The 12,377-nt window shown below is 34.0% G+C and overlaps 1 protein-coding gene across 1 annotated transcript in view; it reads left to right on the top strand.

Moving 5' to 3' along the window:
* LOC109701607 (short transient receptor potential channel 3-like) overlaps positions 1-133 on the top strand; it is a 40,616-nt gene extending 40,483 nt beyond the window's left edge. The window contains 1 exon segment of the mRNA XM_074052202.1: positions 22-133. Within this exon segment, the coding sequence (XP_073908303.1) occupies positions 22-133 (112 nt within the window).
* The last annotated feature ends 12,244 nt before the right edge of the window (positions 134-12,377 follow it).

Below are 12,377 nucleotides of genomic sequence, written 5' to 3'. Positions count from 1 at the left end.
TGTGTCTTACTTTTTCAACAGTGTAGAAGAAAGTTTCAAGACTTTGTTTTCATCAATATTTGGGTTGTCTGAAGTGATTTCCATTGTGCTCAAATATGATCACAAATTCATAGAGAACATGAATATGGTTTAGGGTAAAAGGCTGCAAAAATATATTCTAAGCCAATGGCCCCCAAAACAGGCAGGAGTAGCAATATTTACCTCAGACAAAGTAGACTTCAAACTTACATTGATCAAATGACATGAAGAAAGATGCTCCATACTAATAAAAGGAGAACTACTCCAAAAGGAAATAACAGTTATCAATCTATATGCACCAATGTCAGTGCACCCAATTTCATCAAACATACTCTGAAAGACCAAAAAGCATATATAGACTCCAACACAGTGGTAGTGGGAGACTTTAATACCCTTTATTACCATTAGATAGATCACCTAAACAAAAAATCCATACAGAAATTCTAGAACTAAACCACAGTATAGATCAAATGGACCTAGCTGATGTCTACAGAATATTTCATCCAACTGCTGCACAATATACATTCTTCTAAACAGCCCATGGAACTTTCTCCAAAATTGATCATATCTTTGGGCACAAAGCAAGCATCAGCAAGTATAAGAAAATAGAATTAATCCCATGCATTCTATCTGATCACAATGCATTAAAACTAGAACTCAACAACAAAAACAACAGCAGAAAATATGCAAACAACTGGAAGCTGAACTGCTCAATGATCAGTGGGTCATTGATGAAATAAAAGAGGAAATTAAAAGGTTCCTGGAAGTTAATGAAAATGAAAACACAACTGAGCAGAACATATGGGATATAGCAAAGGCAGTCCTAAGAGTAAAGTTTATAGCCATAAGTGCATATATTAAAGGTCAGAAAGATCTCAAATCAATGACCTCATGCTATATCTCAAACTCCTAGAAAAACAAGAACAAGATAATCTCAAAACAACCAGAAGGAGAGAAATAATAAATATAAGGGCCAAAATTAATGAAATAGAAACAAGAAAAAGCCATACAAAGAATCAACAAAACAAAAAGCTGGTTCTTTGAAAAAATAAACAAAGGGAGGGGGCGGGGGGAAGAAGGGAGAAATGACCCAAACATTGTATGCACATATGAATAAAAGAAAAAAGAGAAAATATCTAACACACACACACACACACACACACACACACACACACACACACATGCACACACACAAAAAGAAACAAGATTGACAGACCCCTGGTGAATTTGACTAAAATGAGGAAAGAAAAACCCAAACCAGTAAAATCAGAAATGCAAAAGGGGAGATAATAAAAAACACCATGGAAGCCCAGGGAATCACCAAAGACTACTTTGAGAACCTATATTCCAATAAATTTGAAAATCTTGTAGAAATGGACAGATTTCTAGATACTTATGACCATCCAAAACTGAACCAAGAGGATATTAATCACCTGACTAGATCTATAATACAAAATGAAATTGAAGCAGCAATAGTTTCCCCAAAAAGAAAAGTCCAGGACCTGATTGATTCTCTGCCGAATTCTATCAGACCTGTAAAGAATTAATACGAACTCTCCTTAAACTTTTCCATGAAATAGAAAGGAAGGAATACCACCTAACTCATTCTATGAGTCCAGTATTACACTCATCCCCAAACCAGACAAAGACACATCCAGAAAGGAGAACTATAGGCCAGTCACCTTAATGAACATCAGTGCAAGAATCCTCAATAAAATAATGGCAAAGTGAATTCAACAACATATCAGAAAGATCATTCACCGTGACCAAGTTAGTTTCATCCTAGGGATGCAGGGGTGGTTCAACATATGCAAATCTATAAATGTAATACAGCACACTAATAGAAGCAAAGACAAAAAACCATTTGATCATCTAAGTAGATGCAGAAAAAGACTGATAAGATTCAACACCACTTCATGATAAAAGCTCTAAGAAAACTAGGGACGGAAGGAATGTACCTCAACATTGTAAAGGCTACACATGACAAACCTATAGCCAACATCATACTTAATAGAGAAAAGGTGAAACCATTTCCCCTAAAATCAGGAATGAGACAAGGGTGCCCACTATCCGCACTCCTATTTACCATAGTACTGGAATTCCTATCCAGAGCAATTAGGCAAGAATAAGAAATAAAAGGAATACACATAGGGAAAAAAACTGTCAAAACATCCCTGTTTGCAGATGACCTGATCCTATATCTTAAAGACCCAAAAAACTCTACCCAAAAACTCCTAGATACTATAAACAGCTATAGCAAGGTACAGAATACAAAGTCAACATACAAAAATCATTAGCTTTTCTACACACCAACAATGAACAAATTAAGAAAGAATGTATGGAAGCAATTCCATTTACAACAGCCTCAAAAAAAATCTAATACCTAGAAGTAAACTTAACAAAGGATGTGAATGACCTCTACAAGAAGAACTACAAACCCCTGAAGAATGAGGTCAAGGAAGACTACAGAAGATGGAAAGATCTCCCATGCTTATGGATTGGTAGAATCAACATAGTAAAAATGATTATACTACCAAAAGCAATCTATATGTTTAATGCAATTCCCATCAAAATCCCAATGACATTCATCACAGAGATTGAAAAATCTACCCTAAAGTTTGTTTGGAAACACAAGAACCACAAATAGCCAAGGCAATACTCAGCAAAAAGAGCAATACTGGCAGTATCACAGTACCCGACTTCAAACTATATTACAAAGCAATAGCAATAAAAACAGCATGGTACTGGCACATAAACAGATATGAAGACCACTGGAACAGAATAGAGACCCAGATATGAATCCACATAACTATGCCCACCTTATGATGGAGGAAAGACAGTGTCTTCAACATGTTGCTGGGAAAAGTGATTATCTGTCTGCAAAAAACTGAAAGTAGACCCATGTTTATCACCCTGCACTAGTATCAACTCAAAATGGATCATTATACCTATAAGTGCCTACATTAAAAAAAACAGACTTTTCAAACAAACAACCTCATGATGTACTTTAAGCTCCTTGAAAAATAAGAACAATGAAACTCAAAATCAGCAGATGGGGAGAAATAATACAAGATCAGGGCCAATATCAATGATGTCAAGACCAAAAAAAACCACACAAAGAATCAATGAAAGAGAAAGTTGGGTTTTTGAAAAGATTGACAACCCTTAGGCAATATGACAAAACAAAGCAAGAAAAAGACCCAAATAAAATCAGAGATGAAAAGGGGGACATAACCACAAATGCTAATGAGATTTAGAAGATCATTAGAGATTAATTTGAAAAATTATATTCTACTAAACTGAAAAATCTAGACAAATGGATAAATTTTTTGATGCATATAACTACCCAAAATCAAACCAAGAAGATATTAACCACCTAAATGGACATATTCCAAGCAAAAAAATTGGAAAAGTAGTATAGAGCCTCCCTACAAAGAAGAGCCCAGGACCTGATGGATTCATGGCCAAATTTTACCAAACCTTTAAAGAAGAACTAAAACCAGTACTCTTCAAACTTTTCCAGAAAATAGAAAGGGAAGGAGTACTACCAAAGTCATTCTATGGAGCCAGCATTACATTCATTCCAAACCCAATAAAGATGGAAACAAAAAAGAGAAATGTAGACCAATATCTTAATTGAATACAGATGTAAAGATTCTCTACAAAATGCTGGCAAACAGAATTCAATAGCACATCAAAAAGATCATACTCCAGAACAAAGTTGGTTCATTCCAGGGATGCAAGGATGATCAACATATGTAAATCTATAAACATAATACAGCAAATAATCAGAGGCAACGATAAAAACCAGGTGATCCTCACACAAGATGCATAAAAAGCCTTTGACAAAATTCAAAACCCTTTCATGATAAATGCTCTGAAGAAACAAGGAATAGAAGGAATATTCTTCAACACAATAAAGGCTATGTATAAACAACCTATAATCAACATTATACTAAATGGAGAACAACTGAAACCATTCCCACTAAATTTGGGAACAACACAGGAATGTCCACTTTTCCCACTCCTATTATATATGATTTTGGAATTCCTAGCCAGACCAATAAGACCAGACCAAGAAATAAAAGGGATTCAAATTGTGAAGGATGAAATCAAACTATCCCTTTTTGCAGATGACATGATCCTATACTAAGAGACCCTAAAAATTTTACCAAAAAACTATTAGATATCATAAACTTTTTCATCAAAGTAGCAATATACAAAGTTAACATGCAGAAATCAGTAGTCTTCCTATATACCAACAATGAACAAACTGAGAAAGAAATCAGGGAAACAATCCCACTTACAATAGTTTCAAAAATAATAAAGTACCTTGGAATAAACTTAACAAAAGAAAACAAAGACCTTTTTAATGAAAAACAGAAACCACCAAAGAGAGAACTCAAAGAAGACATCAAAAGACGGAAAGACCCACCATGCTTGTGGATTGGTAGAAAAAACATTGTGAAAATGGCCATACTATCAAAATCAATCTATATGTTCAATGCAATCCCTATCAAAATTCCAATGACCTTCTGCACAGAAATAGAAAAATCAATATTGAAATACATAAGGAAACATAAAAGACCTTGAATAGCCAAAGCAATTCTGAGCAAAACGTCCAATGCTGGAGGCATCACAATACCTGACTTCAAACTGTACTATACAGCCATAACAATAAAAACAGCATGGTACTGGCACAAAAACAGACAAGAAGACCAATGGATCAGAATAGAAAACTCAGACATAAACCCATGCATCTACAGCCAACTGATCTTTAACAAAGGAGCACAAAACACACAATGGAGCAAAATAACAAATGCTGCTGGGAAAACCAAATATCCTCATGTAAAAGACTGAGACTAGATCCCTGTCTTTCACCCCATACCAAAATCAACACAAAGTGGATCAAAGACCTTAATATAAGGCCTGAAATATGAAACAACTCCAGGAAGTAGTAGCAGATACAGTGAAACTTATAGGTGTAGGGAACCACCTCCTAAATAGAACTCAAAAGGCCCAACATTTAAAAGAACAAATGAACAAATGGGACTGCATCAAACTAAAGAGCTTCTGCACAGCAAAAAGCAGTCACAAGACTCAAGGGAAAGCACACAGAATGGGAGAAAATCTTTGCCAACTACTCATCTGACAAGGGACTGATACCCAGAATTTACAGGTAACTCAAAAACTCAACCCTCAAAGAATCAACACCTCAACAAAGAGATGGGCACAAGAATTAAATGTGTAATTCTCAAAGGAAGAGATACAAATGGCCAATAAATACATGAAGAAGAGTTTGACTTCCCTATTTATAAAAGAGTTGCAAATCAAAACAACACTTAGATTTCATCTAACCCCAGTTAGAATGGCCATATCAAGGGTAATAAAAATAACAAATGCTGGTGAGGATGCAGCAAAACAGAAACACTTATACACTGCTGGTGGGAATACAAATTATTACATCCAGTGTAGAAAGCCATATGTAGATTCCTCAAAAGAAATTTAAGTCAGAATACAATAGAGACACCTGTATACTGATGTTCATCACAGTACTATTCACAACAGCCATGCTTTGGAAACAACCCAGATGCCCTACAACTGATGATTAGGTCAAGAAAATGTGATGTAGATACATATATATATATAGATAGATAGATAGACAGATATAGATATATAGAGATATATATAGATAGATAGATAGATATCTATATATATCTACAATGGAGTTGTACTCAGCCATAAGGAATAATGAAACCATGTAGTTTGTGGATAAATTGATGCAACTGGAGAACATCATAAGTAAGCCAGTCTCAGAAAGACAAAGGCTCATGTTTTCTCTCATATGTGGAAGATAGATTCAGAAGAAAAACATACACAGAAAAACAAGCATAATCATATACAAACTCATAGGTAGAACATGTGTGTAGTAGTGGAACTAGTCTATGGATCTCAGGGAAGGAGGGAAAAGAAAAGAGAATGACAGATCATCAGTAACATTGTAAAACATAGTATCTGTGAATATAGAAGATATAAGGAAGTTGGAAATGGGTGGTGGGAGATAAAGGGATAAGGGAGAGTAATGGATGGGTTTGAATGGACCAAAAGTAGAGTATACTCACAGGGGGGAAATGTTGAGAAACCCCTTTGAACATCAACTTAAGTAATAATGAAAATCAAGATTGTAAAATAGGTATAGTGTTGGGGAGATACTAGTAGGAGGTGTGATGGTAAATAAAGGAAATTAAGGTGAGGGTATATGGTTGATGGACTTCATATACTTATTGAAATTGAACAAAGAAACCTTTTGCAATTGATTTAAGTGGGATGGGAAAGGGGCTGAGGGGAGAGACAATGGTGATGATGTAACTAATGTATAATATAAGCCTGATCTGAATTGTCATGAGTGTAAATGAATAAAAACTCATTTTAAAATTTTATCACAAATGAATCTATAGATTGATTTAAATTCTATATTAAAACACTGACCTTTTCAGGGAATTTGACAGCCTGATCACAAAACATATGGAAGAGCAAAAAACAAAACCAACCAGAAAAACTACTCAAAAAAAAGTGTCAGGTAGCAATGTGTCACTCATTCAAATTGGCAAATGAAGCAAAAAGTAAATTTTGAAAAAAAACTCCCACAGACAACAACATTAAATGTGTGACTAATTTTTGGATTATGTATCACTGAAAAATAAGATGGAATACTGAATTAAATAATGTTAGGATAGTTGGGAATGTATAGATCTTAGCACCAAATTTTTAAAAAATATAATCAATTTTGGATATGGTAAGTAGTTAAATGTGAATAGAAAAACTCAGAACATTTCAGAAAAAAGTAATAGAATGTCTTCAGGATGCTGGGAAAAGAAGAATTTCTTCAGGACATCAAAATACATAAAGCATATGAAAATATTGGTAAATTTAGCTACATTAAAATTAAGAATATCTGCTTATCAAGACAAGTAAAATAATAAGCCTCTAACTAGGTGACAACATACATTAAGATTATAATATCAAAGGTGTAAAGAATCCTTCTAAATCAAGAAAACACAAATGACTTCATGGTAAAATGTGCAAAAATGCAAGGAAAAAATCCTAAAGCACTTTATATAAGAAAAAATTTAAGAATTTCTTACTCATATAGAAAATTCAGTTTCATTAGCAATCAGAAATACAAATTAAAGCCACAATGAGATATCACTCCACATATACCAGAAAAGCAAAAATTTCAAAGTTGAACAAGTGTTCCCCAGGAACTGAAGCAATGAGAACACCCACTTCTTTCTGGTGGAAAAAGAGTAAGTTGGCCACAATACTTCAGAAAATGGTTTGGTATTTCCTAGTAAAACTGAAAGTGCACTTACCTTACACTCTAATTGTACCACTTAAGAAAGTGGCTATCCTTGAGAAACCCTTAAATTGTAAATCAGGGAATCTGTATGAGAATGTTCACAGTAGCACAAACTCTAAGAAGCCAAAGATCCCTCAATAATAAAATGAATAAGTAAGTTCTGACATAATCATTTAATGGACTGTTATATTTCATTAAAAAAATAAACAAGATATATGAAAGAACATGGATGAATCTTTAAAAAGATCTAGTAAAACTGTTTGATTCCATATAAATAAGGTTCAGAATTAGAAAAAGCAAACTTTAAATTATTTATGAGCATACACATAAATAAGAGTATAAAGGAAAGCAAAGCAATGGGTAAGAAAAAATTCATAATAGTGGCTAAACCACAAGTAGTCATGGGACTTTCTTGAACGAGGCTTCAAAGTACTAGCTATGTTTTAATTCTTAGGGATGTAACAGATTAATAAGGTCATGATACTTAATTATCCCTTATAGTGTGTGTATGTGATTTACACACATTTGCATAGATGATACATTTCACAATAAACATTTAAAAAGCAAAAACTTTTTGGATATGATACATAAAGTTCACAAAATCATCTAGAAATAGCTATTTTTAAGAAATCAAATTGTCTCTGAATTAAGCTAAATGTACTCAATGTGAAAACAAGCCAAGCAATTGAAAATATAGAGACTTAACAGGTGTAGAACCTGGTTGATTCATTCAATTTCCTTTTCAATTGGAGAAATGGCCTACACAACTAAATAAACTTTGAAGAGTTCAAAACAGCATCCATTCTAACCTTATTCAAGGAGGTGCACTGAAATTTTGACTTGATTGAAGAAGATATAAATGAAATTGTTTGATCAAAATTATTTAGAATTTTGTGTCATTTTTATAAAACCAAATTTACCTTTCATTAGCATATTACTCTGTCCTCAAAAGTGTCATAAATTTTAAGAAGCTGAATACAAAATATGATGTTACCTGTCATTCCATGACTTCTTATTCTTCCCACCGTGCATTCTGCTTTTAGAGATGGTGAACATGCTGCTTCAATGGAGATCCCATCTAACATGGAACTGGGCTGGAGAACAATAGGCTGATTCTTTCTAAGCCTTCTGGTAATGGAGGAAATTCATTTGTTTCAATAGGAGTTTGATTAACAATTATTGGTGTCTTGTCAGAAGGTAGCAGGTTGCAATATCTTCTTTCACAAACTGTGGGCTATAAATCTAAAAAGATAATTTTAAAACACCACAACAACAGCAAATGTATTACTGAACAAAATTGCCAGAATAAATTTGAATAAAATTACTCAGTGAAATTTAACAATGAAGATCTAGAAAGCAAAGATGAAGAAGTAGTAACAACATACAAGCCTGGAATGTTACACTTCCAAGGTGATTCATATCATTAATGCAAAACTTGGATTGAAACTCAGATTTGTCTCATTATATATTCTATGACTTTACCACTATTTACTCTACCATTGATTGTAATATTATTCCTACTACTGACACAATTAACATTTAATAACTACACCAGCACCAATAATAATTATTTAGTGCCATGGACTGTTCTTAGGGTTTTATCTCATTTATCCATTTATCTTACAAAATTCTTGGGAACTGTTGTCTACACTTTGTAAATCCTTGGGCACTGTTTTCTCCACTTTGCAATAAGAAAGCATAGGCATAAAGTTGAAACTAGGGTCTGATCCTAACCATTCAAACTCCAGAGTCTGAATTTTAAACTATGAACCCTACTGACACTACAAGGAAAAATAACTTAAGCACATTTTAAAACTAAGATTGATGTACACATTATGGACCCCATGTAACACAGGAGAAATGTGTTGAAATTTTTACTATTCAGTCAACTTCAGACACAATTTATTATTATGTCAGTACTAAAAACTGATGTCTAGGTAAAACAATTAGAGGAGAAAATTACTGATCTCCAATACCATCAAAAGACACAATAATGTTGTCTCACTTTGTAGATGGGGAAAAGGAAACTAATGACATTTTTATGTTTTATATGTTTTTATTATGACTTTGAAGACCAGGAATAAGGCAAAGCACTGGAAATACAATGAACAGTGACTGTAGACACAGTAATAAAGGTTAATATGAGAAGGTCTAATTTATTCCCCTTTAAAATACTTATGTGGTATTACATCCAGTCAGGAATTATATAAAACAATTTCATAATAGAGGATAGCACAAAACCATGCATGGGACATAAATAAACACTACAGTTTTTAAACTTGTGCATCAAAAATTTCAAAGAACTCAAAGTAAATAAGAATTGACAGTTCTAGAATTCCTCAATTTGCTTTTGATTAGCACCTTCTCAGTTGTCCACAAACCTCTAGACGCTCTCAAAATTTATTTATGTAACATGGAACACTGACAATGGCCTTTCTGACATAGTACTTTGATATGATGACATCCAATATGATTCTCCCAGGAGCATGTCTGACTACTCGGCTGCCTCTTGTACATAATGCTCAGTATTTACAAGTAACAATTCATTTTCCTCCAAACTTCTGCTGTCACAATAAAGAATACCCTAAGGAATTACACAGAATCATAGAATGTAAACAGAGAAAATAACACATGCTACAGACAGCTGTGTAGATTTGTTCACATAACTGTTGAGACCTTTGAGCCATCATGATATGCAATGTGGCAGGTTGCTGCCACTGATGAATGGATAAGGAAGTGTGATATTTATATACAATGGAATTTTATACAGGCACAAAGAAGAATGAAATTTTGTCATTTGCAGGTAAGTGGATGGAATGGGAGAACATCATCTTAAGAGATGAAGACAAAGTAGAAGAATTAGACCTAACAGTAAAAGATCATGAAAGAATGCTAAGAAAATATAAATGGAACATGAAAGATATCTGGAACACCATGAAAAGGCCAAACCTGTGAATCATGGGTGTAGAAGAAGAACAGACACAAACTAAAGGCACTGACAACCTAATCCATAGAATAACACCAGAAAACTTCCCTAACTTTGAGAAAGAGAGAGTCACCCATGTGCAGGAAGCCTACAGAACACCAAACTGAAAGGACCAAAAAAGAAACACCTTCAGATGCATCAGAATGAAAACTCTCAGCACACAGAACAAAGAAAAACTTGTGAAAGCTGCAAAAGAGAAAAGACAAGTCATATATAAAGGCAAACCCATTAGAATAACAATAGACTTGCAACTCAAACTCTAAATGCAAGAAGGTCATGAAAAGACATAATTCAGGCCCTGAAAGAAAGCAGCCATCAACCTAGACTTGTCTACCCAGCAAAACTATCTTCCTAATTGAAAGAGAAATTAAAACCTTTCACGACAAAGAAAAACTAAAGGAATTTGTGACCACCAACCCAGCACTAGAGAAGATACTTAAAGGACTTATACCTATAGAATAAACTAGAGTGAGATGGGAAAACTCAAGAAAGAACAAAGCCTTTTGAGCAAGCAGACAAATAAACAAGAAATAGGTAAAACTAAGCAACAGGGAAACAAGAATGACTGGAAACAGCAAACACCTTCAATATTAACACTGTATATAAATGTCTTCAATGCCCCAATTAAAAGACATAGAATAGCAAACTGGGCTAAAAAATAAGATCCAACCATATGTTGCTTGCAAGATACTCATCTCACTGAAAAAAAAAACACTTGCTTGGATTCAAAGATGGGAAAAAAAAGTTTTCCAAGCAAATGGACCCCATAAACAGGAGGTTGTAGCTATACTCATGTCTGACAAAGTAGATCTCAGAATAAAATCAATCAGAAGAGAAAATGAAGGTCACTTCATATTAATGAAAGGAATAATTCATCAAGAGGAAATATCAATCATTAGCATATATCCACCAAACACAGGGGCACCCATCTACATAAAAAAAAAACTTGAATGTCACTAAGAGCACTGATAGACACTAACACAGTGATAGTGGGAGACCTGAGTACCTCACTGTCACCAATATATTGGTCATCCAGACAGAAAATCAGCAAAGAAACTTCAGAGCTACTCCACACATTAGGCCAAATAAACATGGTTGATATCTACAGAGTATTCCACCCAACAGCTAGGATGGAATATATATTCTTTTCTGCAGGTCATGGAACTTTTTCCAAAATAGATCATATTTTAGGACACAAAGCAAGTCTCAACAAATTCAAGAAAATCAAAGTAACCCCCTGCATCATATCAGACCACAACAGAATAAAACTAGAAACCACAGAAAATCTTCAAACACATGGAGACTGAAAACCAATGGGTGAGTGAAGTAATAAGGAAAGAAAACAAAAAGTTCCTGGAATCCAAAGAAAATGAAAATACAACCTACCAGATTTTGTGAGACAAAACAAAGACTGTTAAGAGAAAAGTTTATAGATACAAGTGCCTACATTCAAAAGAGAGAGACCTTTCAAATAAACAATCTAATGATGCACCTTAAGCTCCTAGAGAAACAAGAACAAACCAAACCCAAAACCAGAAGACTGAGAAAAAGAATAAAGATCAGGGCCGAGATAAATGAGATCTAAACCAAACAAACTATACAAAGAATCAACGAAACAAAAAGTTGGCTCTTTGAAAAGATTAACAAGATCAACAAACGCTTAGCCAACATGACAAAAAAGAGAAGGGAGAAGATCCAAATTAACTAAATCAGGGATGAAAACGGGGACACAACCACAAATACCAAAAAAATCGAGAGAATCATTAGAGAGTACTTTGAAAACTTATATAGAAGTAAACTGGAAAATATAGATGGGATGGATAAAACCTAAAAGCATATAACCAACCAAAACTGAACCAAGAAGATATTAACCACCTAAATAGTCCTATTACTTACAATAAAATTGAAGCAGTAATAGTCTCTCTACAAAGAAGTGCCCAGGATCTGACAGATTCATGACCAAATTTTACCAAATCCTTAAGGAAGAACTAATACCAATACTCCTCAAACTTT

This window comes from Castor canadensis, chromosome 13 (assembly GCF_047511655.1).
Source record: "Castor canadensis chromosome 13, mCasCan1.hap1v2, whole genome shotgun sequence".
Classification (NCBI taxonomy): Eukaryota; Metazoa; Chordata; class Mammalia; order Rodentia; family Castoridae; genus Castor; species Castor canadensis.
Note: the sequence above shows the minus strand (reverse complement) of the source record. Positions and strands in the feature narration are given on the sequence as shown.